The sequence below is a fragment of the Trachemys scripta genome, chromosome 2, assembly GCF_013100865.1.
Source record: "Trachemys scripta elegans isolate TJP31775 chromosome 2, CAS_Tse_1.0, whole genome shotgun sequence".
In the NCBI taxonomy this organism is placed as follows: domain Eukaryota; kingdom Metazoa; phylum Chordata; order Testudines; family Emydidae; genus Trachemys; species Trachemys scripta.
This window is the reverse complement of record NC_048299.1, coordinates 55098494-55125874: the sequence shown is the minus strand read 5'-3', so window position 1 is coordinate 55125874 and position 27381 is coordinate 55098494. Positions and strand designations below refer to the sequence as shown.

At 40.6% G+C, this 27381-nt stretch overlaps 1 protein-coding gene across 2 annotated transcripts in view; it reads right to left on the bottom strand.

Moving 5' to 3' along the window:
• HDAC9 (histone deacetylase 9) overlaps positions 1 to 27142 on the bottom strand; it is a 527149-nt gene extending 500007 nt beyond the window's left edge. For both annotated transcript variants that reach the window (XM_034760576.1, XM_034760577.1), the window contains exons 1-2: positions 27050 to 27142; positions 18366 to 18500 (exon numbers count right to left, since the gene is read on the bottom strand). In XM_034760576.1, the coding sequence (XP_034616467.1) occupies positions 18366 to 18500; positions 27050 to 27074 (160 nt within the window). In that variant the 5' untranslated portion in view covers positions 27075 to 27142. The remainder of the gene's footprint in view (positions 1 to 18365; positions 18501 to 27049) is intronic.
• Positions 27143 to 27381: the final 239 nt, after the last annotated feature.

The window sequence follows — 27381 nt, the reverse complement described above, 5'->3', positions numbered from 1 at the left end:
GATTGTTGGAGGGGTCTATTTCTGACATGGTGGGTGTTAGTAGCCAGTCCTAAATCAGGTGACAGACTGAATTTTGGGGGCATTGGCGCTTTTTGACCTGACGAGCTTGTCAAAGTTCAAGTCTGTGTGTGTGTGTTTCAGTTGGGAATAGAAATTGTTGGTAGCCAAGTATTTTTTCTTTGATGCAATCTTATTATTTACAAGGAATGTACAAAGTCTCTGAACGTAGAAGGAACCAAGAACAAAAAAGAGCAGTTTCTTAGCTTATTGGTGCCCAAGCCTCTTTCTAGCTTTTTTTCCAGCATCACATAGGGGTCAGCACAGGGGCAGCTCCAGGCACCAGCGCAGCAAGCACGTGTCTGGGGCGGCAAGCCCTGGGGGGCGGCCTGCCGGTCACTGTGAGGGCGGCAGTCAGGTGGCCTTTGGTGGCGTGCCTGCGGGAGGTCCGCTGGTCCCGTGGTTTTGGTGGCAGGTACGCCGAAGCCGCAGGACCGGCAGATCACCCATAGAAACGCCGCTGAATCTGCCAGACCGCAGACCGCCCGCAGGCATGCCGCTGAAAGCCGCCTGACTGCCGTGCTTGGGGCAGCAAAAAACATAGAGCCGCCCCGGGGCAGCAACATTTCTGTATACTGACACAAGTGTCCATGGTAAAAATGTTGAGGTCCGTGGTAATTTTTCAAGAAACGTTGAATGACACAACCCTCCCAAAGTCCATCACTACATACGGTAATTTGGTCAAGTGTCCATCGTGCAACATGGTGGTGGCAACCCCTGGCGCCACACTGTGCTTCCAGGCTCCTGATTGGCTTTTTATTGCCTTTCTGTTCTTGTCTGTGACTTTGACATTAGTATCTCTGTGTTCTCTCATTTATTGTTGTGCTGAAAGACCAGGATCCCAAAGATCAATTTAAAAACAGTTCCACAAGGGAATGTCTTATCATAAACAGGTCAACTATCATGTAACACTTGTGCAGTTCATGTTTACTGTAACTAAGAAGTCAGGATTTGCGTAAAAGCTACTAGTAATGAGTGTTTGTGGTGTGGTGTGTGTGCAAGTGCGTGTGCAAGTGTTAAGTACCAGTTTTGACACTTGTGGCACACCACATAGGCTGTAAATGCCTCGTGGTTTTGGAGAGTCGATAGTCATCATCAGTACACAATCAAAAAACAGGAGATGTCTATCACCTCCCTAGCATACCTACCACATATTGGTGAAACACCTCTCCTCCTGGATGAAAAATTTCCATTGTGCTGTATACTCTTGCAAGAAGTTTGAGAGCACCCAGCTTTTTCATCCCCAAAATCTAAAGCCTCCAATAATGAAGGCAAATTAATTTCCAGATATATTTCTTAGTTAACACAGACTAAACAATGATTTTAAGTTCTTTTTTAGTCTAAGCTCTTCAAGGTGGATGTAGTCTTCCTCTGTATTTGGAGAGGACACCTCATCACTGTGCCCCAATCCTGATTTAGCCCTCGGAGTTCAATAGAAACATGAAAATGTGGCTAATTTTATTTATTTTAAAGAAAGTCTTCAAGGGGCTGTCTCACAACAACATAGGCCCAGACTCAGGCCAAGGTTATGTCAGATTTTTCAAGGATTATCCGAAGGGGCAGGTTCCCAGGGTGGACAATCTGCGAGAACAGGTTGTGGTAGTAGAAAATAGCTGAAATTAGCTGAAATTTCCCCTCCATCAAGAGAGCAAGCTTGGCCCAAAAAGCTGGCAGCTCCACTATTGGGAAGGGGTAGGGTAACTGGAGAACATGCAGAGTCAGCACATCCCCCTCAGAAGCCTCCACCTAGGCTCCTTTGGAATCTGGGCAGCAACTTAAAACTGCTCCCCATAGTGGAAACTGAGAGGAAGGACAGATGGCAGCAACACCATCTACCTTCTGTCTAGGTTAATTCTTTTGGAGTGGAGTGGACATGAGAGCTAAATCCAGACTATTGTACTCTGCCTCCTATTTCACAACCCTCTTCTGTCCAAGCCACACAAATCCTTCCATCCTTCAGGTCCTCCTCTTACTCTCTCCTATTCCATGCAGAGTCACGCCCTGTGCTCACAGCTCTCTCCTGGTCCCACTCCCCTATGCCACCACCTCCTCCTCGTGTCTACCTACACAACTGTGTCCTACCCGCTGCCTTTTCTCCACTTCCACTCCCAAATAAAAGTCTGTTAAGCATCTAACAGAGATTGGCACTATATACATATAAATAGTAACAAATATAAATAGTGAGTTGCAAGATAAGTTCCCCTATTTGGTTTTGTTGCTACTTTAACGGCTGGCATCCTGTGTTTCTAAGGTAGGTTAAATATTTGTTTGCCCTGTGATTAACTGTGGAGGGTAATCATAAATGGGAAAGTACCGTATTTTAAAGCTTCAGCAGAATAGATAATCTCTCTTTCTACAAATAAAGCTTCATGTCTTTGTCTGCTCTAGTCAGATCTACTGTATTGTGCAGAGTTTAGTTGTCAAGCCAGTTTGAAGGACTTTAGTTTACATGCAAATTAATGAAGGGGACTAATGTGCAAAGCCATCAAATGCTATGGCAAATGAAAAACAACTGAAGGAAAATCACGCGCAAGACTTCCTTTCCCTTGCTTAGATTTTTTGTGTCATGAGAGACATTTTCATAATGCTTTCAAATTATTTAGCCAAAAGTACAAAGATTCCACTTCAAAACCTGTGATGCAGGACTTCCTTCAGTTTCAAAGAACAGCTACACAATGCCATAGAACACTTCACATAACTTGACAGAAATAATACCACTAATAAGACCACTGATTTTAAGGGCAATACAATTTCAAGACTTGCACAACACTCCAATTTATTCATTTTTGCCAGTGTACAACATGCAGTCTAATGCAACTTCTTGGCATGTCCCCATAGCTCTTAAAAGTCATAGAGACTGAAACATAACTAAGCTGAAACAGTGGCAGCTAAAGAAAACTCAGAAAGAACTACCAGAAAAAGAAACTCAGCACCCCCACTCTATCTCCACCTTTTTGTCTTTTTCCCAGCATTCACTCTCCCAATGCCTGGAACCCTCCTCCTGTGTTGATTCACCATGCCTACTCCTGTGTTGAATCACTATGTTGATTCACTTAGCCTACTCCAAGTCCCTTCTGAAAAAGCATTTCTGCCAAAAGGTCTGCAAATCTTAATCCTCCATGGACAGAAGTGTTATATTAATGAGAGAGAGAGAAAAATTCCTCTCTTTCTGAAAGAAAGAAATCACCACAAGTGAGCCCCACAGCTTTTCAATAACATCCTTTAGTTTCTACATCGATTATTTAGATAGTAAACTCTTTGAGGAGAAGATTTTGGGCCAGATTCAGAAGTGGTGTAAATTGGTGTCCATTGATCTCAGTTAACACCTTTGCTGGCCTGACCAAATATATTCATAACTGACTGTAAAGTACCTAACCTGCTAGTGCCATATAAATAATAAATAAATAATCATGTGGATTGGTTATGTAAATACTACATTTCTAAAATGTCTAGACGAGACTAATCTCTGTACTGATACTTCTTTTGTTCTCCACACTGAACACTGGCTCCTTTTATCTTTAATAATGCCTCCAACCACGCTAAAGAGGTGTCCTGAAAGTGCACTGGGTGGTGGACAACAGCACTTTTTGCCAGAGCTGACATCTCAGATCACAGTACAATTGGTTTTCAAATATATAATTCACAGTGGAATGACAGTAAAAACTGTCAAGTGCAACATCACCAGCTAATGAAAATTCAAGTTTTAGTGGATGGACTATAGATTAAGTATTTGGCATTTTAAAATACAGTATCTCTCTCCCCCAAGGAACTATCATCATAAAACAGCTAATAAAAATGCTGTACTATCAAGAGCTTGCAAACTCGACCATGATAAGCACCCCTTTTAATATTAAACCCATCATCATGATGTCTGTTTTTCTACAGTAGTTTCTATCTCTGGCTACCATTCAACGAGCAAAACACTGCGAACTCAGAAGACTGACAACAGACAGCCTTCCATTGTGTGACCCTGCTATAATTACAGGATGCTGACTTTTATCATTATCAAGAACTTGTTTGAGATGTGCATTGAATATAATGTTAACAAGACCTGAGAAATTCAAAAGCCTTAACATGTGACAATCAGGGGTCAAAGTATAATTTTTTCATGAAAATGGACTCTCCCATTTACTGTTAATAAATAAATAAAAATATTACCATGCACATTTAAATCATCTGCATTTTAAAAAGTTTATTATTGTTTTCTGTCCAGAACTGATACATTTTATTGTATTTTAGATATGTGGATACAGAGAGGACCTTATGCTTTGCTTTGTCCTCCTACTTGCCTATTCCACATTGAGAAAGTTCAAGTAATAAATTACGACTCTGATGTGAAAAGCTAGAGGAAGGTTATACAGGAGCATGCTTCTGTTTACATATACTTAGCATAAATAATTACCTATTGAAGGATGAAAACAGACAATTACATGAACGATAAGAGCAACAAAGTTTAATTCGCATTTCTACATTTAGAGATGTGAATTAATCTTAAAGGAACTTGTTCCCATAACACTGGTCTACAATTTTTGAGAAGTCGTCTGCTTCAGAGATAAAATGTGCTATTTATTATGTATTTTGATGAGCTGAATTCAAATATGACAATTAAAACAACTGATTGGCTACTGTTCCAAAGATATTTAAGTTTTTACATTTTATGTCTATGTATATTGTGTAGATAGTAGAGTTTTAATCACAAATTGTAAACCTAGGTCTTTTCATGTGTTTATGGTTGCTTTATATGATAATATTTCACCTGCCCTGTTTATGTAACAGCAAAAGGGTTATATAAATAAAATTTATTATGAAACAAAAGGAAAAAAACTATTATGTACATAGTTTAGTCCTATTCAGTGTCTACTTGGCCCTTCTTGGCTTGTGTCTTGTATTCATTAAATGGAGCATCTCTTGTCACTGTCCAGCAATAGTCTGCAAGCATTGATGGGCTCCATTTGCCCCGATAACGTTTCTCCATTGTTGCAATGTCCTGGTGAAATCGCTCGCCGTGCTCGTCGCTCACTGCTCCGCAGTTCGGTAGAAAAAAAATCTAGATGAGAGTGCAAAAAATGTATCTTTAGTGACATGTTGCAACCAAGGCTTTTGTATGCCTTGAGGAGGTTTTCCACCAACAACCTGTAGTTGTCTGCCTTGTTGTTTCCGAGAAAATTTATTGCCACTAACTGGAAGGCTTTCCATGCCGTCTTTTCCTTGCCATGCAGTGCATGGTCAAATGCATCATCTCAAAGAAGTTCACGAATCTGAGGACCAACAAAGACACCTTCCTTTATCTTAGCTTCACTTAACCTTGGAAATTTTCCACGGAGGTACTTGAAAGCTGCTTGTGTTTTGTCAATGGCCTTGACAAAGTTCTTCATCAGACCCAGCTTGATGTGTAAGGGTGGTAACAAAATCTTCCTTGATTCAACAAGTGGTGGATGCTGAACACTTTTCCTCCCAGGCTCCAATGACTGTCGGAGTGGCCAATCTTTCTTGATGTAGTGGGAATCTCTTGCACGACTATCCCATTCGCAGAGAAAACAGCAGTACTTTGTATATCCAGTCTGCACACCAAGCAAGAGAGCAACAACCTTCAAATCACCACAAAGCTGCCACTGATGTTGGTCATAGTTTATGCACCTCAAAAGTTGTTTCATGTTGTCATAGGTTTCCTTCATATGGACTGCATGACCAACTGGAATTGATGCCAAAACATTGCCATTATGCAGTAAAACTGCTTTAAGACTTGTTTTCGATGAATCAATGAACAGTCTCCACTCATCTGGATTGTGAACGATGTTGAGGGCTGCCATCACACCATCGATGTTGTTGCAGGCTACAAGATCACCTTCCATGAAGAAGAATGGGACAAGATCCTTTTGACGGTCACGGAACATGGAAACCCTAACATCACCTGCCAGGAGATTCCACTGCTGTACTCTGGAGCCCAACAGCTCTGCCTTACTCTTGGGTAGTTCCAAATCTCTGACAAGGTCATTCAGTTCACCTTGTGTTATGAGGTGTGGTTCAGAGGAGAAGGATGGGAGAAAATGTGGGTCCTGTGACATTGATGGTTCAGGACCAGAAGTTTCATCCTCTTCCTCTTCCTCGTCTGACTCAAGTGAGAATGATTCTGATGTATCAGGAACCGGCAGTCCTTCTCCGTGGGGTACTGGGCGTATAGCTGATGGAATGTTTGGATAATGCACAGTCCACTTTTTCTTCTTTGACACACCTTTCCCAACTGGAGGCACCATGCAGAAGTAACAATTGCTGGTATGACCTGTTGGCTCTCTCCAAATCATTGGGACTGCAAAAGGCATAGATTTCCTTTTCCTGTTCAACCACTGGCGAAGATTTGTTGCACAAGTGTTGCAGCATATGTGTGGGGCCCACTTCTTGTCCTGATCTCCAATTTTGCAGCCAAAATAAAAGTGATAGGCTTTCTTAACCATAGTGGTTATACTGTGCTTTTGTGATGCAAAAGTCATTTCACCACAAACATAGCAGAAGTTATCTGCACTGTTCACACAAATACGAGGCATCTCTGCTCACTTTGGCTAAACAGAAATGTGGCCCTTTGCAAAATCAAATACTGACAAATAAGAGAGCATGACACTGTATGATTTCTAGAGCTTATATAGGGCAATTTGTTCAGCAGAGTGATGTAAGCTTCGTTATGATTGCATCATCCATGACTTCTAGGAATAACATGATGCAATTCATATTATGTATGACGCAATACCAGCTTCAGATTGCATCATTCATTGTTCTGCCTAAAAAGCAAGTACTGTCCAAACCCAGTCATAGATTTCTTCATAGATCCAGTCAAAGATGTATTTTAGTCATTTCTGGTTTAAATTGAGATCCCTTCCCTTTATAACTCACTTATCCTCCGCCATTCCCAAGTCAAGGGTCGTATAAACTGACCCAATAGCGTATCTTGAAAACTAGAGCCAATCAACAATTTTAAGCATCATTTTCGTTCTCAGTGACCCAGAATTAGTGAAGTTTGACTACACTTATTTCAGAAGCATTTTGGCTGTAGAGCAGTGTAATCAGTGTTTACTTGAAAGTCATACATTGTATATGATGTGTTCTGTCAGTAATCCAAGCAGTTTTTATTTGACACAATCTTTTTCAGCCATTTTATCCATTTTGTTAACATTAGAAATTTCTACTAAAAGTCTGTGCATGCAATCAAACTTCAAACTGTCGCATCAGATGCTTCACTGCCTTGAAACATTCTAGCTAACTCAAAGCACTGCTTAATGGTTAGGAAAAAAACTGCAAAAGAGCAATGGAGGAAAATGGAAATTCTGTTAAAGATACATTAAAATGACAGGATTTTTACAAAGCTGATTTCCATGACAGCCTTCTGCTCTTAAGTGATGAGATCTATCACATATAAAGCAGTATTTGGACTCTGAAATACAGCTGATTAAGTAAACTGTACTTCTTCAAACTGGAAAATCCTCTCAGTAAAAAAGGATTGGTCATTAAAAACTATTGACTTCATTGCATAATTCAGTAACAAACACTGAATATCATGGGCCAAATTCATCTCCAGTGTACTGTAATTCCAACAGAGCTAACAGAGTCATACTAGGATAAATTTGGCCCTGATTTTTCAGCGGGTCAAATTAGTTTAACTCTTAAAAATAAAATGGTTTAAACACATTGTTCAATGGTGAAATAACTGCTTTGTATACATAAAAGCTGAAAACATACCACAGGAATGCAAAGTTAGGATGAGCTTATTATCCTGGTTTATTCAGACTACTCCCTCAGACTATTTCAGAGTCTATAGGAGCTCCACAGATAAGATACATCCAAATGCATACAATAAAAGGTCCATAAGATGGTATAGACACCTTTTAAAGAATTCCTAAGCATTTGCCATTATTAGCTCATCTAGGTTCTAGATTTGGGTGCATTAGAAAGAGGCACAGATGAGGAATCCTTATCACCACTTCAGTTACACTCAGACTGCTGACATTTATAAGAATATTGTGTACTGTAATGTGCATTGTCCTGGTAATGACAGACAGCTGTCATGGCAGTGACTTGTGCTGTATAGCTATTTGTGTTAGGACATCAACCCTTGGAGTCCAACACTGAAAGGCAACTTCTCAATCTATTTAACAAAGGTACTTTTAGCTTTTACTGTGTGTGTGTGCGCGCATGTGTGCATGAGAGGGAATATGTGCATATACATGTGCACAGTATCTAGAGATTAGCATCCTGTTCCCTTTTTTCATTAGGGGGAAAAGAGAAACAGTACTATACTTTCACCTGCCTCTACACCACCTGCAGGCTTCAGGTACTGTTAGGAGTCTCTACTGGGGTCAAAATCTTGAAAATGTGGGTCAAAACAAACAAGCAATAACAAAAAAGCAAAAGAGGGAGGGGGACAGACGGATGCACATAGAGTTAGATTATTCACCCAGGATGGGGCTGACCCAGGTTCTAGTCCCTATTTCGCCTGATTGGCAAATGCCCAAACCACCGGGCTAAAGAGCTATCTACTTTGCATAAGTAATTAAATATTCATTGGGCCAACAAAATACTGACTCGATAGCCCAGTAGTTAGGGCACTCACATGGAATGTGAACTTGAACTTGTGTCTCCCACATTCTTCATGGGGATGGCTGAGTGCTCCGGCTACTGACTATCCTGGGGGCTCTCTGTTCTCATTTTGACCGGAAATTCTATCCTGGACCTTAGAACCCATCTCAATAGATCAGATTTTCTCATGAAAAACATTTCATTGAAAAATTCCCAACCAGCTCTTCTCATTGGGACAAATTCTGCCTTGGCTTAACTTTACTTCCATATGGAAGTCAATGGACTTGGGCAGAATCTGGCCTTGCAGTGCTTATTGCAGTGTGGAAAAATACATCCACTATTATACTTCAAGAACAAGTAATAAAATCAAAAACATTTTAAAAATAACAAAGGGAGAATTTTTTTCTTGCTTATAGTCCATACATCCTTTGCATATAGAGCAATAACCCCCAAGATCTTCTTCTCTTGTCAAAATATTGTGACTATAAAAGATATGCAGCACACACAACAATCATTGACCAAAACAAGCCCTAAGTCCCATGCATTCCACAGTATCAGAGAAGCATCTGAATGTGATGTTTTCAAAGATAAGATTAAATCTACCTCTTTCCAATGTTTTTCTACTTCAAAATAATTTTGAACTGAGATTGAAACATTTTCCCATCTGTCAAAATATTTTAAGTAGAATAAAGCTGGTGCTAATTTGTCAAAATATTTAATTGCTGATAGTATCTAAAATTAAGCAAGCAGCTCCCTGAACTATTTAAAATGAATAAGCTGTCAAAGAAACAAAGCATTTTTAGAAAAGTTTGCAGGATTTTGCTGCATACCTAACGAGGTTATTTAAACTGACTGGAAAACTGATGAGAGTAGTAAAATGTATATAGTGTGAATACTGTGCTTCATTTTCTGCCTGGAGGTTCCAGGCTCTAGATCACTATATATACATTAGATAATGAACCTTACTGGAGAAATGCTTAGGAGAATGGATATGTATCACTAGATGAGCTTCCTTTCTGCTTTCAAATCCTCCATTTAAAAATAAAATCCTCTTCTTTCAAAAACATCCACCAGAAATAAAATAAAGTAAAACCATCAAAAATGCACTGTTTCATGGCTCTACTTTCAACCTACTGATTTTATATGTATTTTCTAAACACACACAAAAATGTGTTAAAAGTCAAGCACTCAAAAGTTAAGAAAATGCCAGAATTAAAGTTGCCTGGACAACCTTAATTTTCCTCCCTTCTACGTATGCATTATGATACAGTCTTTACTTAAATGATCAAATATTACTTTTTCATTAGGGCCCCTGCCTCATTCAGTGCACAGGATGGACAGTGGTCAGTTATTAGGGCTGTCAAGCGATTAAAAAAATTAATCACAATTAATCGCGCGATTAAAAAAATTAATCATGATTAATCATGCTGTTAAACAACAATAGAATACAATTTATTTTAAATATTTTTGGATGTATTAATTTCAATTAAACACAGAATACAAAGTGTACAGTGCTCAGTTTATATTTTTTATTACAAATATTTGCACTGTAAAAAACAAAAAAAAATTATTTTTCAATTCACCTCATACAAGTACTGTAGTGCAATCTCTATCATGAAAGTTGAGCTTACAAATGTAGAATTGTGTACCAAAAAAACCTGCATTCAAAAATAAAACAATGTAAAACTTTAGAGCCTACAAATCCACTCAGTCCTACTTCTTGGTCAGCCAATCACTCAGACAAACAAGGTTGGTTACAATTTGCAGGAGATAATGCTGCCTGCTTCTTGTTTACATCACCTGAAAATGAGAACAGGCATTTGCATGGCACTGTTGTAGCTGGTGTTGCAAGATATTTATGTGCCAGATGCGCTAAAGATTCATATGTCCCTTCATGCTTCAACCGTCATTCCAGAGGATATGCTTCCATGCTGATGATGAGTTCTGCTTGATAACAATCCAAAGCAGTGCGGACTGATGCATGTTCACTTTCAACACCTGAGTCAGATGCCACCAGCAGAAGGTTGATTTTCTTTTTTGGTGGTTTGGGTTTTGTAGTTTCCACATCAGAGAGTTGCTGTTTTAAGACTTCTAAAAGCATGCTCCATACCTCATCCCCCTCAGATTTTGGACGGCACTTAAGATTATTAAACCTTGGGTCGAGTGCTGTAGCTATTTTTAGAAATCTCACATTGGTACCTTCTTTGCATTTTGTCAAATCTGCTGTGAAAGTGTTCTTAAAATGAACATGTGCTGGGTCACCATCTGAGACTGCTATAATATGAAATATATGCAGAATGCAGATAAAACAGAGCAGGAGACATACAATTCTCCCTCCAAGGAGTACAGTCACAAATTTAACTGATGCATTATTTTTTTAACGAGCATCATTAGCATGGAAGCATGTCCTCTGGAATGGTGGCCGAAGTATGAAGGAGGCATACAAATGTTTAGCATATCTGGCATATAAATACCTTGCAACGCTGGCTACAAAAGTGCCATGCGAACACCTGTTCTCACTTTCAGGTGACATTGTAAATACGAAGCAGGCAGCAGTATCTCCTGTCAATGTAAACAAACTTGTTTGTCTTAAGTATCAGAGGGGTAGCCGTGTTAGTCTGAATCTGTAAAAAGCAACAGAGGGTCCTGTGGCATCTCATTGGCAGAATAAGAAGTAGGACCGAGTGGACTTGTAGGCATTAAAGTTTTACACAGTTTTGTTTTTGAGTGCAGTTATGTAACCAAAAAAAAAAAAATCTGCATTTGTAAGTTACACTTTCATGATAAAGAGATTGCTCTTCAGTACTTGTATGAGATGAAATGAAAAATACTATTTCTTTTGTTTATCATTTTTACAGTGCATATATTGGTAATCAAAAGTAATATAAAGTGAGCACTGTGCACTTTGTATTTTGTATTGTAATTGAAACCAATAGTGAAAATGTAGAAAAACATCCAAAAATATTTAATAAATTTCCATTGGTATTCTATTGTTATAAGTGCAATTAATCGCGATTAATATTTTTAATCGCAATTCATTTTTCTGAGTTAATTGTGTGAGTTAACTGTGATTAATTGACAGCCCTATCAGTTATTCAATATTTTGTTTTCTCCTCATTTTTCAGTGTGTGGCCCCGTATCTTATTTATTGTACACTATTCAAACCCTGCTCGGAAGACAGAATTATTAATTTCTTCATGGGCTTCTCTGTGGTGCTCATCAGTATAGTATGACTGTGCTTTGCAAACAACCTGTGAGGTTAGGAATAAGGTATTATCCCCACTGTAAAAAAGTTGAGGCACAGAGAGATTAAGGACAAAAAGTTTCTACTCATTTTGGCATATCTAGGACTTGGTTTTTCAGAGTACTTAGCATTCTATAGCACTTTATATGATCAAAGAACAGCTCCCACTGACTTTAGTCCCAGCTGTGATCATGCAGAACCACTGTAGTGCATGCCACAGGGTACCAATTCAGGTACTCAACAAATTATGAACATACAATTAGTGACCACCTCTGAAAAGTTTGGTTTAAGTAACTTGCCCAGCATTACACCGGAACTCTGTGTCAGAAGAAGGGATAGAATCCAATTCTCCAAGTCAGCATTCAACTGCCTCAACCATCAGAACATCCTGTCTTCCTACAAGCCCCCACTCCATTCATTGAACACCTTCCAGCTTCTGCAACAAATGAGTCACGGGTCCTACAGACAACATTCATTCCACTGGTATCATTCGTTTCCTGAGCACCATCCATCCTGTGCACTGAATGAGTCAGGAGTCTGATGGAATGATAATATAATTAAAGACTCTCTTATAATACATATGCATGGTGGGGGGACTGAACTAAGGTTGCACAGGCAATCTTAATTCTGGCATTTTCAAACTTTGTAGTGTTCAGTTATGTAACCTTAATCATATTTTAACTTAGTTTTTAAGTGTGCAATTCCCTAGGTTTTTAAAAAAGCAAATTGGAAAAATAATTCTATCAAGAGGCATCATATTAACATCAACATGGGTTATCAGCAGGGTTGGAACCTTTTGATCCACCATACTTACCACAGAGGGTCCTGTGGCACCTTTGAGACTAACAGAAGTACTGGGAGCATAAGCTTTCGTGGGTAAGAACCTCACTTCCTCAGATGCAAGACTTGCATCTGAAGAAGTGAGGTTCTTACCCACGAAAGCTTATGCTCCCAGTACTTCTGTTAGTCTCAAAGGTGCCACAGGACCCTCTGTTGCTTTTTACAGATTCAGACTAACACGGCTACCCCTCTGATACCATACTTACCACTTGAGCTATCCAAGTAACTCATAGCAGTAGTAGATTGTCTTCCTCTCTGTGGACTAGCACTAGAGGAGGTGGGATACACATTTTGCCAGTAGGTTTCCAGGCCTTTGCTGATAGCAGAGGAATGTTGAAATTCATATCTTGGGTTCCATTGCAGGTTCTGGAGGGAAGTGTTTCTAGTGGGCACAGACTAATTTATCTGTTGCCCCCAAACTGGACCCCTTCTTCCCAGTCCCCTCTGACATGCCCCTGTCCCAGATCTGTTTCTTCCCCATCCCTTGTTCCCAGGCACATTCTTTAGTACTCAGGCTTCTCATCGCAGTCTTGGTCTCCCCCTCTGGGCTTTCTATGGTCCCAATCCCTTTTCTCACTCCCAGTCTCACCCCCTCCCCACATTCAGTTCTGACTTCTTTACCCAACCAGTCCCATTTCTCCCCTCCCATGTGTCTCTCCTTTCCCTTGCCACTAATGCCCAGTCCCAGTCTCCACTCCTCAGGCTTCTGATTCCAGTCCCAATGTTCTTGGCCAGCAAGTCCTAGTCTCACTCCTCTGGAATCTTCATCTAAATCCTAGTCTTTCCCCCAGTCCCAATCTCCTTGTCCAATCTCAGTGTGCCCCTCCCCAGCTAACTTGTCCCAGTCTCTTTGCCCTGCCAGTTCTACTTCTCCCCCAATATCCCAGCCCCCCACCATTAAGTCTGTCTTCCCTTGTCCAGAGCGGCAATTGCAGGAAAAACCCTTCTCAGCCCCACACTGGAGCATGCCCAGTGGGGATGAAGCCTTCAGGGAATTTAGCTGTTAAAGACTTGTTTCAAAGGCTTATAACTTGGCCAAATGTTGGTAGATTTTTCATGGGGACAGCAAGAGACACAACACTGACACAAAGGGCACCCCTGCCAAATTTCAAATCCCTGCTCCAAAGCATGGAGGTGTTTAAGTTTGTCAAAGAAATGGTTGCCAGAATTTTTTACCTGGGCAAAATAAAATATTTTTCCTTATCCTTGTTCTCTGAAACAGCTGAACTACTTTGTTAATTATCCCCCCACGCCCCAATATCCAGCCTGAGGCATCAAACTACCACAGACAATTTCAGCCCAAATGATTACAAGTTTGCCAAAGTTACCAGCAACTGAAAACATGGGACGTGTTGGGCAACTTTAATAATAGATAGTGCTACCAGCACTGCCATTCGCATGCGAAAGAGAGAGTTTATATGTAACCTGTCTGAATGCATTGTCTGTGTCATTAAACTAGAAGATCCTTGTGGGGAGGGGACAGTGCCTTCCTCTACATTTTCACAGTGTAATCACATAGATGGTGCACAAGAAAAAAATAATAGTATTAGCAAAACCATTACTATCAGATTGTTCCTTACCTTCAGTCACCAAATCAGTGTCTACTTTTTCCTCTTAGACAATATTCTAATAGGACTAGATTGAGAATCTATGCTTGCATCTTTTCTTTTTTTCTTCAACAAGGGGCAGATTTACATGTCCCACTCTCATGAACACTTGTGTTATAGACATTGAGAAAGAAATGAATTCCTTGGTAATCCTGCATGAACACATCATTTTTGATGCAAGTATTGTTACACACCCCACTGTAACAGTAGTTTTCTCTATAATCCTAATGCAACTCCCTTTAAAGACAATAGAAAGATGCTCATTGACTTCAAAGGGACTGATCCAACTCCAACGTGATTTAATGTACCAGCAAATCTAGTAACGTTACACCTTCATATGCCATTTTTCTGGAGTGAATACTGGCAAACCCACCATCTCCCCTTTACCCAGGCTAGCTTACAACTCCTCCAAACCCTTTCCAAAGGAACAGTGCCACTTCAGTTGCCTCAGCAGATCTACAGATGGGCTAGGAATTACTAGGGAGAATATTGTCTGCAAACAAACAAAAAATTGGAAAGGATTGTGGTGCTGGAGTGTGTCAGACTTCAAAATTTCAAATGAAAGGCCCTCCTGAGAGATGCAAGATGGCCCTATGGTTAAGACAAAAGATTGGGAGTCAGGAGTCAAGGCCACGCGACAAACTTCGTGTCTCTTTGGTCAAGTAACTTAGAACTAAACTGTGATTCAAACTATATGGAACTGCACAAAAGAAACAAAAAGGATAACAACCCCCCTCAGGGCCCCTACTGATGCTATCCGGACCTCAGGCAAAATTCTGAGCTGTGCCTCTAAGAGGGCGCAGTATGGAACTTGCAGCCCTGAGTCAGGAGAGGCTAATGTCGTTTAATCCACCTTTGCACCCACCTGCTCTGGGGGCTGGAGAAGCCCCTTGCATAACTTAGCCAGGCCTCCCAGAGCTGTCTGAGATCCAGCAGTCTTCTCAGGCTGTCCGATGAGCTTCAGTACTGCCCAGAATCTACACACCATACATGCTGCAGCCCAGCCGCAACACACACCTCACTGCCCAGCCCCACTCTAAACCGGAACTTCTAAAGGAGTCTTTGGAAGGCAGACTTATGGCTCCCTACTGCAGTGTCTGCACCACGAGACTTCTCCCCACATTGAACCAGGGCTTTTTAGGCCCTTTTACAGGGCAAAAAGTGGCTAGAACAGGAAGGAGGATCCCACTCATTAGATCTAGGTGCATAGATGTAGATGGAGCTGTCTGTCTGCTTACCCCTTTCCCAGAGTAGAAAGTGGTCAGGGAGGGACAAGGAATGGGGGCGGATGAAGTACAGTTTTGGTTCAATGCCTCTAATTTGCTGGCCACTGTAGTTGAGCCAACACAGGGAGGATGGTCATTAATTACTGGTAAAGCTCAGCAGAAAATTAATATCCCCTGGGAGCAAATGTGATTCAGTTACATCTCTGAGGGCCGGTGACTACCAGTGCTGCTCTTGTTCAGGACTGTACCTAAAGGTAAACTCTAGCTCTTAATCTCTTTGTGCCTCATTTTCCTCACCTACTCAACTGTTTAACAAAGGTGTTGAAGGCTTAACTCATTCATGTTGATAACGTGCTTTGAGATCATTGGAGTGAAAGCACTATGTAAGTGCACAGCAGTATTATAGCAATCAAATGTGCACAAAGAGAGATTCTGTAGTATGTACAGGGCATCGTCAGTGTGGATTTGCCAGAGACTTCACTAAGAACAGGATTAGGCCCAAAATCCATGGAAGCTACATTTTAGCTAGTACTATCGCCATGTATCATTTTAATAGATAGCTTCCACAAGGTGACATTTTCAGTATTAGTAAAATATCACTGGTCTATAACAATGACTACCTTTTGCATGACCTTCTGAATAGAGCTAAATTTTTACTACTTCCTTGCTTAGGTATATAGAGAGTTAGACAAATCCTGTTTTTCTTCTAGACGTCTCTCACACGCTATTTGCGGATAGCCAGATTTGTATGTGTTTTTATAACTGTCTGGAATGAAAAAGTAGCATTTTATGCCATCGGGTTAAATTTTTTAAGCTCTCAGAAAAGCTGCTTAAAGCTGTATCTTTGGAAAAGAAACATATACCAAAGTGAGGCTAGATTTTCAAAGGAACTTAGATTACTTAGGCACCTACATAACTGGCCAGATTTTCAAAAGTCATCAGCTTGTTGAGCGCTCTGCTTTTTTGAAAATCTAGCTCTAAATGTCACAATGGGAGCTGCCGGTTCTTTTAGCTGTTTTGAAATTCTGTTCCCAATTGCGAGCACTGAGCACAAGAAAATGTGGGCCTGATCTATTTTGAAAATGCTTATGCTTACAGAATACCTACAATATGCTATGATGGAGCTACTATTATATTATGTGCCTAACCTTTTATCAAGCTAAAAAACCCACGTGGACTACTTCACTTTCCTATATTACATAATGAGTACTGTGTCTGTATACACACACACACATACACACATTACATATAATATTATACACACACACTATATAAAATGCCACTCTAAGACTCATTTTTATGTTCTCCTCCTTGTTTTAACCTGAGAACTAAAGGAGGGAAAAACCATGGGACCTGTGGCCCTGGGTGAGTTGAGGAACTGTGTTTTTGTTGAGTCCTTAGCAAGGCTGGGGAGAAACACTGATGTGTTACTAGCTATTATTAACATTGTGGACCCACATTGACCGAAAAAGGTATGCACAACATGGATAATTTTGTACCAACAATTATACACAAAATTTTCAATGGATGATGCTTAATAACATAAAAACAACTGCATGGGTAAATGAAAAAAAAAATCTATAAATGGGTGGCCCTTGGGTGATTCCAGCTATTTAAGAGCATAAGTGAATTTTATTGGTAAGGAATTAGGAATTACTGAGGTGTACTCCAAGCAATTGTTCTCTCTCCATTTCCTACACATCAAGTTACTGAGCAATATATTTGCTTGTGAATGGATTGAGAAAATATTTTCAGGTAATTTATAATACAACAAGTTTGTTAAAAATTCACAAGTCAATCACAAAATACAAAAAAAAAATTTTTAAATAAAAAAATACCTAAGAATAAGTAATAAAAAATGAAACATTATAACAGAAACAGTAAATTATTCCCAACATATATCTTACAAAGACTTTACTCATGTCTATTGTTCTCAGACAGTCTGAAATTTGATGTATTATCTTGCAGTCCAAGTAAATATGAAAATGTGCCATGTAAATACAAACCCTCTCATACATGTCCATCGTAGGCCTGATACTACATTCCTGGCTCTGCCAAAACTCCCACTGAGCAGAATGATAGGTAACGGTGCTTAGCACCCGGCAGGATGGGGCCCTAATTTAACTGGACTGTGCTACTGGTCAGCCAAAAAAAAAAAAAAATCTCATTTTCAGTTGCACTCCTGAATAATTTCCCACAATAAGAATGGGAAAGTCCTGTCAAAAATTAAACCAAACATTTAATAATGTGTCAAGTATTTCCCCTGAACTTACTGCATTTTATAAGTTTGTGTCTTGACAAGAATTATATAATACTGCAGGTATACGCTAGAACAGCAATCTCAAACTTTGCAGTTGTTGCTGGAGAATTGTGTAGCTACCAACTTCGATATAGCCTCAGCATGCTTATGTAATGACAACTTATTTCCTCAAGTGAAACACAACAAATCTGTTGTCCAGACTAAGTTTTCCTACATATTCAAAATTAGCCAATCACATTTGGAAAGCTCACTCATATATCTGCACATTACTTCTGCCCAATCTAGAAGCACGCTTTGTTATTCTCTGTGGTATTTGTGAGCAAAAAAAGATTAATTTATAAGATCCCTGTCTCATTCTAAGCAATTAGCTTGGCAAAATAAAATGTTCATTCATTCTCATTACCAAGCATGAAATTGCTTTACAGTTTGGATGAATGATCTTGGAATTCCATATTTTGGTCTCAGAGGAGAAAATCCAATGCAAAGAGGACAAATATATTTGTCAAACACTTGCGCCCTGTGTTAAAATGTATGGGTAATTGTAAGCAAGAATTTACATTACTTACCATAGCCCCAGTATCTATTCCAATACATGGCGGGGGATACTGTAGAAAGACCCCTCTGCAGGCATCCAAATCGTTCTGGATAGGTAAGATGCTTCTCATAAGAGGCTTCTGTAATGTATCCCAAACATTTTCCATCTAAATCCATTTTAGTGCAAAGTAAGAAAAACACTAAGTATAGGAACATGAAACACAATTTTGATTACAGTCAACTTTCTCTATCTGAATGAACAGCTGACATTATGTTCCCCCGAAAGCATTTTAAATGTAGCAGCCTCTCATGTAAGTCCATAACAATAGCTATTATGCAAAATAGTGGATATGCAAACAATGTACAAAATACAACTACAAAATTCAGTCTTGTGACTTTCAGCTCAAGAGAGAAAATTATTATTTTGACCATAGACCACACTGGAAAATAATACATTGAAGAGATTGTTCTTAGTGTTTATTTGAATTACTTACTACAAATTAGAAGTGATAGCCTTGTCAAAATTTTATTTCTTGTCATAAAAATTATTTCAGAAAACACCTACGAGGAAACGTAGGGGTTGTCTACACACAGAGCGCTGCAGCTGCTAAGGTTGCCAATTTTGGTTGGATATATTTCTGGAGATTTAATCACATGACATAATCTTTAATTAAAGATTACTCTTTATTCCCTAGAGAACCCAGGCCAATCCTGGAGGGTTGGCAACCCAAGCAGCTGCACTGATGCAGTTGTACTGCTGCAGTACATCTGGTGAGGACACTCTACGCCAGTAGTGGGCAAACTGCGGCCTGTGGGCCACATGTGGCCCATTAGGGTAATCTGAGGTAAACATTGCGGGCCATGAGACATTTTGCTGACGTTGACCATCTGCAGGCATGGCCCCCCGCAGCTCCCAGTGGCTGCAGTTTGCTATTCCCGGGCAATGGGAGCTGCAGGAAGTGGCAGGGAATGGGAAAGTGGCCGGGAACCGTGAGCCACAGCCACTGGGAGCTTTGGGAGGTTGTGCCTGCAGATGGTCAATGTCAGCAAAATGTCTGGCGGCCCGCAATCAGCTTGCCATGATGGGCCTCAGGTTGCACACCACAGCTCTACGCCAACAGGAGATAATAAAACCATCTCTGCGAGAGGCAGTAGCTATGTCGATGGGAGAAGCTTTCCTGCGAACATAGTACTGTCCCCACCGCTGCTTATCTCGGTGTAACTTATATCACTCAGGGGGTGGTTTATTCACACCCCTGAACAACATAAGTTATGCTGACATAAGCCATAGTGCTGACATCGTTTTTGTCTTCTCTAGCTGGAGCGAGGAAATACCGGTATTTAAATTGACGTTGAAAACAACAGGCATATTTCTTTAATTGGACCTAATTATTAAATTGACACTATTGTCCTAAGAGGGCAGTCTTGGCCTTTTCTTCATAAATTTTGCCTTCTTGTTTTATTCAATCAGGCATTAAAACTTTAGACTTGATGTCAAGTATGATAACCATTCACTATAAAAAATGCTGCCACTATAAACAAGACTGATATTTTTATTCATACAGTCAAAAAAGCTAAACTAAGCTATGAGGTTTATGCGCCTCTTAATGGAAATTACAGTTTGCCTTTTGTTACTTCATAAGCATCTAAGGTCAAGAAGCCTGGGATGTTGCTTTTGGTTCCAATGGGTCTCTCTCTTGGCAGCAAATATGCAAAGCCAGAACAAGTACCTCCTTACACATTCCAACCCATGAGTGGAGTCACAGGGCTGGTTTACAGTGAACAGTGTAGTGACATCTGCATAGCTACATCTCTCATGGGTTTGAAATGTCCACACCCAAGAGACTAACCTAACCCCCAGTGTTGACGGAATAATTCCTCCTTCGCCCTAGCTACCATCTCTTGAGGAGGTGAATTACATACAGCAACAGGAGAACCCCTCCCGTCGCTGTAGTAAGTCTCTATGCTTACAACACTACCTTAACACAACTGCAGCTGTGCCACTGTAGCATTGTAAGTGTACACTACAGCCTAGAATCTACCTAGGCTAATACAGATTTATTTGAATCATATTGGTGGTTGGTAGGTCTACCATAATGTAATAACCAATACAATTCTTCCTTGGCTGATTTGATATGGAAGAAATTTTAAAAGGTCCTCAGGCCCTTCACAGTTGAAAGTTTGGAAACAGAATTAGAGAGAGACAACATGGATGAGGCAATTTCTTTTATCAGACCAACTATTGTTAGTAAGAGAGACAAGCTTTCAAGCTTATACAGAGCTCTTCTTCAGGTCTGGAAAACATACTTAGGGCATATCTGCACTACAAAATTAAGTCGACATAACTTATCAGCATACAGCTGCAGCAGTAATTATGTTGCTTGTGTGTATCTATACTTTACCATGCAATTCCCTCAGGAGTACACTGTGCAATGCAGAATTTGCACAGAATTAATGTTCTGTGCTGAATTTCATATTTCTCCACAGAATTGGTGCTGCAGAGCTGCTGGCTGCCACTAGGAGCTGCTGGCCGCCACTAGGGGCTGCTGGACCCAGCAGAGCCCGGCTCTCCATCTTGAAATACAGGACACTGGGAGAGGGGGAGCTGGGGAGTTCCCAGCAGCTGCGGTTCCTGGCACATCCTGAAGGAAGGAGGCAATGCCGTGCAAGCCTTGGACCCAGCATCAAGCTGTTTCTTTCTCTGGGTTCTGGGGATGTAGGGGATGTGGGTGTCTGGGCTGGGGGGTGCCCCACAACTGGGCTTTTTGGGGTGAGGGAGGTGCAGGTGTCTGGGATGGGGGTGCACCCCACAGCTAAGCCATGGAGGGTTGGGGAGTATGCAGAATTTTGCAGAATTTTAAAATATTGTGCACAGAATTTTTAATTTTTTGGTGCAGAATTCCCCCAGGCCCAGAAATAGCCTATGCTTCTTGTGTCAGCGATGCACATCCTCACCTGGAGCACTTGCACCAATTGAACTGTCAGTGTCAGACATCATGGGATTGCTTCTGAAAGCCAGCAATAGTCAATGTAAGCAACACAGTGTTTATACAGACACTGCATTGACCTAACTACATTGACACTGACTCTACACCTCTCATGGAGGTAGAGTTATTAAGTCAGTGTAGTGAGCAAATTATATTGGAGTGAAATTTTAATGTAGACATTTAGGCTATGTCTACACTGCACTTTTGTCATTAAAACTTTTGTCACTCAGGGGCATGAAAAAAACCACTCCCTGAATGATAAAAGTTTTAACGACGAAAAGCGCCGGTGTGGACAGCCCCTCATTGCGGGTGATTTTATTTTGTTGTCAGGAGAAACAAAGAGTGGCTACGCTGCCTACCTTACAACGGTGTGGCTGTGCCGCACCGTTGTAACGTGCATAGTGTAGACCGCCTTAGAATTAGGTTGACGTAAGTTGAGTCGACCTAACTTTGTAGCATTGACCAGGACTCATAGTGTCATGGCTAAATACAAGATGGAACAGATTGTTTAGCCTAAGTAATTAACACATATTTCAAGAGAACATTCAAGGTGAAGTGGCCTGTTAACACTCCTCCAGTCAAAGGGGGGGGGGGGTTAAGCAGGAGAGGGAGGCAGCTGGGGGGAAGGTTGTTAAACAATCTGCTCGACCTTATATTCAGCTGTCACACACAGAGTATGTTTTCCAAAGCTGAAGAAGAGCTCTGCAGAAGAGGGTACTGCTGTCAAAAGCTGGTTTAGCACTTCAGCAAACTCTGTTTCCAGGTTCTTAGTCAGTGACTTCCACTAGTTCAGTGGTCTGACTTTCTTTAAAAACTTGGAAGAAAATATGTACTGCTTAATTTTTTTTTTTTTTGTATTTAATTTAAATGATTTAGGCCTAAAAATGGGTTGTCAAAAATAATTTGAAACAGATTTGTAAAAATACACCTGTATTTTATTTAAACAAAAAAAAATCAATTTAAATTAAAAAAAATCCAATTTAAATTAAAAACATTGATTTTTATGCTCAATGGTGTTCGCTTATGAGATCTCGTTTCCCAAGCACCTCTGCAGCCCACTGATGTGAAGCTGTGTGGCGTTGATTTTACCTTCTGTGGCAGGCAGACTTTGCCTCTGGTGGGTTATCCTATCCATTTGTAGAGGTACTACTTTTGGTCTTCTAGGGCCCTTCTAGGGTTGCCAGGCATCTGGTTTTCAACTGGAACACCCAATTGAAAAGGAACCCTGGTGGCAGGCCGCTAAAAGTCCGGTCAGCTGCGCAGTGGGGCTAAGGCAGGCTCCATGGTATGTCCCCCCTCTGGCTCCTAGGCTCAGGGGAAGACAGGGAGCCCTGTGCGCTGTCACCGCCACCGAGTGCTGGCTCCACAGCTCCCATCAGCTGGGAACCATGGCCAATAGGAGCTGCACTTGTGGGCAGGGGCAGTGCGCAGAGATGCCTGGGCACACCTCTGCCTAGGAGCCACAGGGACATACTGGCCACTTCCAGGGAGCTGCCCGGAGCAAGCACTGCCCAGAGTCTGCACCCCGCACCTCTTCCCATGCCCCAACCCTCTGCCCCAGCCCTGAGCTCCCTCCTGCACCCAAATTCCCTCCCGGAGCCCACACCCCAACTCCCAGCCCCAGCCCTGAGCCCCCTCCTGCACCCCAAACCTCTCATCCCTGGCCCCACCCCAAAGTCCGCACCCCCAGCCGGAGCCCTCACCCCTCCACCCCCTGTCCCAGCCCAGAGCTCCCTCCCACACTCTGAACCCCTCATTTCTGGCCACACCCCAGAGCCTGCACCCCCAGCCAGAGCTGTCACCCACTCCTACCTGTCCCAGCCTGGTGAAAATGAGTGAGCAAGGGTGGGGGGGAGCGAGCAACAGCGGGAGGGGGGATGGAGTGAGCAGGGGCGGGGCCTCAGAGAAGGGGCAGGGGCGGGGCCTCAGGGAAGGGGCAGGGGTGTTTGGTTTTCTGCAATCAGAAAGTTGGCAACCCTAGGCCCTACACATTGATACTCAGCTAACTACAGTGTGTTATGACCTCCTAAAAAAGTAAGTGAAAACTTGTCTTTGTAACAAAAAGAGACTGATTAAGATTTACTAAGTCATGCCATCTGACTTCAAGGGAAGGCCTTTCTTAATCAGCCAGACAAAGTTTGCTGGTAAGGTGCCCCCAGTTGATAGAATGTAGTATTATTAAAATGTAGTATCATTAAAGACAGGTCTGTATTTGAGGGCTAAATTAGGCAGAAGGAGTGAATAAACTATATCTTTAAATGTGATAAGGTCCATTTACACTCCTAGATGAGATTACTTTTCTCTACAATACATTACCCAAAGGTACTTGCAAAACAGAGGGAATATATTATGCTGGTGTTAAGCAGAACTTTTTTGCTAAATAGGTCAAATTTTAAAACAAAACCTTAAAATCTTATGCAGTGTTACCAAAAAAAAAAAAAAAATCTTGAGAGCTGTACTGCCAAGGTGCTAATCACTTTTTAAACTATAAAAAGACTTACTTTTGCATAAACATTAAATGTAACGCTTTAAAATGCATAGTCACACACCTAAGGCTGTTCTTTCACTGTCATTTTAATTTAGTGTTTAATAACCAACTGAATTTTAATTAACTCCATTGTTTTATTCATTTATATTTCTTAAACTTCACAAAAGATTGCCTTGTTGTCTGACATCCATGTTTTCTGTCATTCAATTGTCCCCTTTCCCCAATAGTCACAAAGGGTTTCGACGTTGGGACTGGTTTAGTTCTTTGGTGGGAAAGAAGTAAGTGTACTTTAGATTCAAGATATTGCTGCCTTGCTTATTTTTATGTGCAATATGCTGAAGTGTGGGGTGCATACAGTATTTCCAACCCCAACCATGAGGGCTAGAAAACTTTTCATTATTATTATTTAAAATAAAAACTCAGATACTCAAATGATTCCAGCTGGGGCTTTGGGGAAAAAACACCAACAGCCAGATCCTTAACTTGGGTAAATCATCATAACTCAACTGAAGTTAATGAAGCTATGACAATTTACACCAGCTGAGGCTCTGACCCCAAATACTGCAGTAGTTGCAACACTGTGAAGAATGAAGAGTCAAAATCTATTTATGACATGCACAATATTTTGGGGGATTAGGGAGAACCATGAAGAATTCCAGAAGGAACTAACAGAAGTAGATAACTGGGCAAAAGAATAATAAAGAAATTCAATGTAGATACGCACAAGGTAATGCACATTGGGTGTATCAATCTCCCCTCAAAACAGGCCAGATGAGCCAGCCAGTTTTGATTTGGGTGATAGCTCAACGTGAAATTATTTTATGACAAGACGGTATGTCTCTTCACTTAACTCAGATGACTGAGACCAATGACCTTAAACAGCAATGCATTCTGCAGCCTCTGCTACTGTATAACTTGTTTACTATAAGAATTGTTATCACGTTGTTTTGTTCCCTTACCTACTGGATTTACAATTTGCTTCTTTATGGCAGTGCCCTCTAGTGCCATTAATGTTAAAGATACTTTATGATTAAACTTTTATAATAAAATATTGGTTTATTATCATGTAAGAGACAACTATTCTATAGCTGGCATATAACATTTTGCTCTTGGCTGAAACTTGATACACAAATGCCCACATTTTGTCTTGTACCAACCTCTGTTTAAATTATTTCCACCATTTTTCAGTGAGAGAACAGCAAGCAAAGCAAGCATGTTCGGTGGTTTCAGATGCTGTTTTCCTTTCTGTACTACATCTGTTTGTTTTCATTAAGTTTCCAGGTGATTTAGTGGAGTGCTTTCACTACTTAAAACAAAAAAGCCAAATATAATCCAGTCAGTTATTATTATTATTATTTTTTTTTTTACAAGTAATCACTGGCAAAAGGAAGAAACTATTTTGAAAAAAAAAAGTAGGAATCTGAGTCGATGATGAAATAACCACACTGACTATAGAGCTTAACATCTGTGCTCACATACCAACTGAAGTGACTTCAGGTTGGCATTACCACAGATGATGACACCTAAAAAGCCATCAGTTTTTTTTTCTCCACACATTTTTGATAAAGCCTTCCCCAGGAACAACACTCATAATTAAATAAAAGTCATTGATCATATAAATTGACCGATCTCCGTAAACCATCAGCCCAAGACAGAACATGGCATTTATTTTGAATTTGTTTTCTTTTTCATAGTTTTGTTTGGGGCCTAGATACTCAGATCACATGTGCCTTATTAAAAAAAACAGAGCATGAAATAAAATGTTGTTACAGCTGAAACTCCATTGTCAATACATGTGCTTGTGTACTTAGGATCCAATCCAACGCCCACTTAAACCAGTTAAACGTAGGATCAGGGCCTTAAATTGCAATGGTCTCCAAATATTGGGTAAGCCTAATGAGGTAAGTTAAGATCAGAGTTTCAGCCTTAACTTAACTTAACTAAAATAACATTACTTCAAATTCAGGTTATTTAGTGCTGGTCTCACCCTCCCAGCTTGAGTAGACAGACAGACATACACTAGCTCTGCTCAAGTTAGCATGCTAAAAACAGCATTGTAGCTTGCGCAGTATGGGTGGCAGCTTGGGTCAGCCACCCAAGTATGTACCCAGGGAATCCAGGTGGGTTGCACTCAGACAGCTAGCCTGAGCTGCTACCCATGCTACCCCCGCTAAACAGGTATTTTTAGCACCTGTCTGTCTACCCATGCTGAGAAACATGCTTCCAACTGCTGTGTAATCATACCCCCAGAGAATGAAATCCTCATCAACAAGGAACACACCAGGCAGAAGGAGTACTAGTGTGTTATATCTCCACCATGGATGGGGTAGTGAATGGTTCAATATCCATTCCATGGCCACTGCTTAGACAAGCCACAAGTTTTCAAATTACAATAGAACCTCAGAGTTACCAACTGACCGGTCAACCACACACCTCATTTGAAACTGGAAGTAGACTATCAGGCAGGAGCAGAGACAAAAAATAAAAATAGGCAGCAAATAAAATACAGTACTGTGTTAAACAAACTACTAAAGAAAATAAGGGGAAAGTTTAAAAAAAGTTTTGGTAAGGTAAATGTTCAGAGTTACAAACATTTCAGAGTTATGAACAACCTCCATTTCTGAGGTGTTTGTAACTCTGAGGTTCCACTATAGTACCAACCGTGATGATGTTCCCTGCTACATGAACACTTATTTACTAGGAACGGGATAGAGACCACCAAATTAGACCTAGCAAACAGCCACCAAATGGTTACAGGAATAAATGAGGCTGCATTCAACCAAGTGACATGGAGGCAAAGGGCTGCATACAATAAAGTACTAATACTTAACATTTACATAAGGATCTACATTTTCAACTCTCTGCAAAAAGATCAACTAATCAATTAATCTCTATCATCTTCTACTCTCCCCAACTCAGGACTGCCCCCCCCCCTTTTTTTTTTGCTCTTAATACTTTGAAGAATAAACAGTATTAAGAAGAATCAGTAGTTAAATGGACATTTCCTCATCAAGGGAATGGGGACATAGGCAGACAGCATGACCTTCCTTTAAGTCAACTTGTTATTTTAGCACCTGTGTCCATGTGATCTGCATTTTTCTGCATAATACAATCTGTTATACTGTATTTCAAATGATTACCCAAAGGCTGCAACTTGTAAAACAAAGTTTTTAAAATTTTAAACATTGCACTTAATTTCCACTTTAACCTTCACCTTAGATCTTAAATAAAATTAACTTACCGGTCCGAGTGTACATTTGTCTCATTTATATAGCTCTCAGTGGTTTTGAAAACTAGCAGCGCTCTGCTAATATTATAACTGACATAAAAAATTACAAGTAACAATGAAGGGAAGTGGTTAGTCAACTAGCTGTTTTTATTACTACTCCCTCCCACTGCAGCAGTACCTGATGCCGTAGACACATCATTCAACTTTCCAACCAAGTTCCTCCTTTTGGTTGTTTTAAAATATAACTAGTTTTCAGGGGGTTACATTCAGTGCAGGTGTTACATGACTATGGCCATGATATGGCAGAAGAAACTAGATACAGACTGTCCAAGGAGTACAAAGCT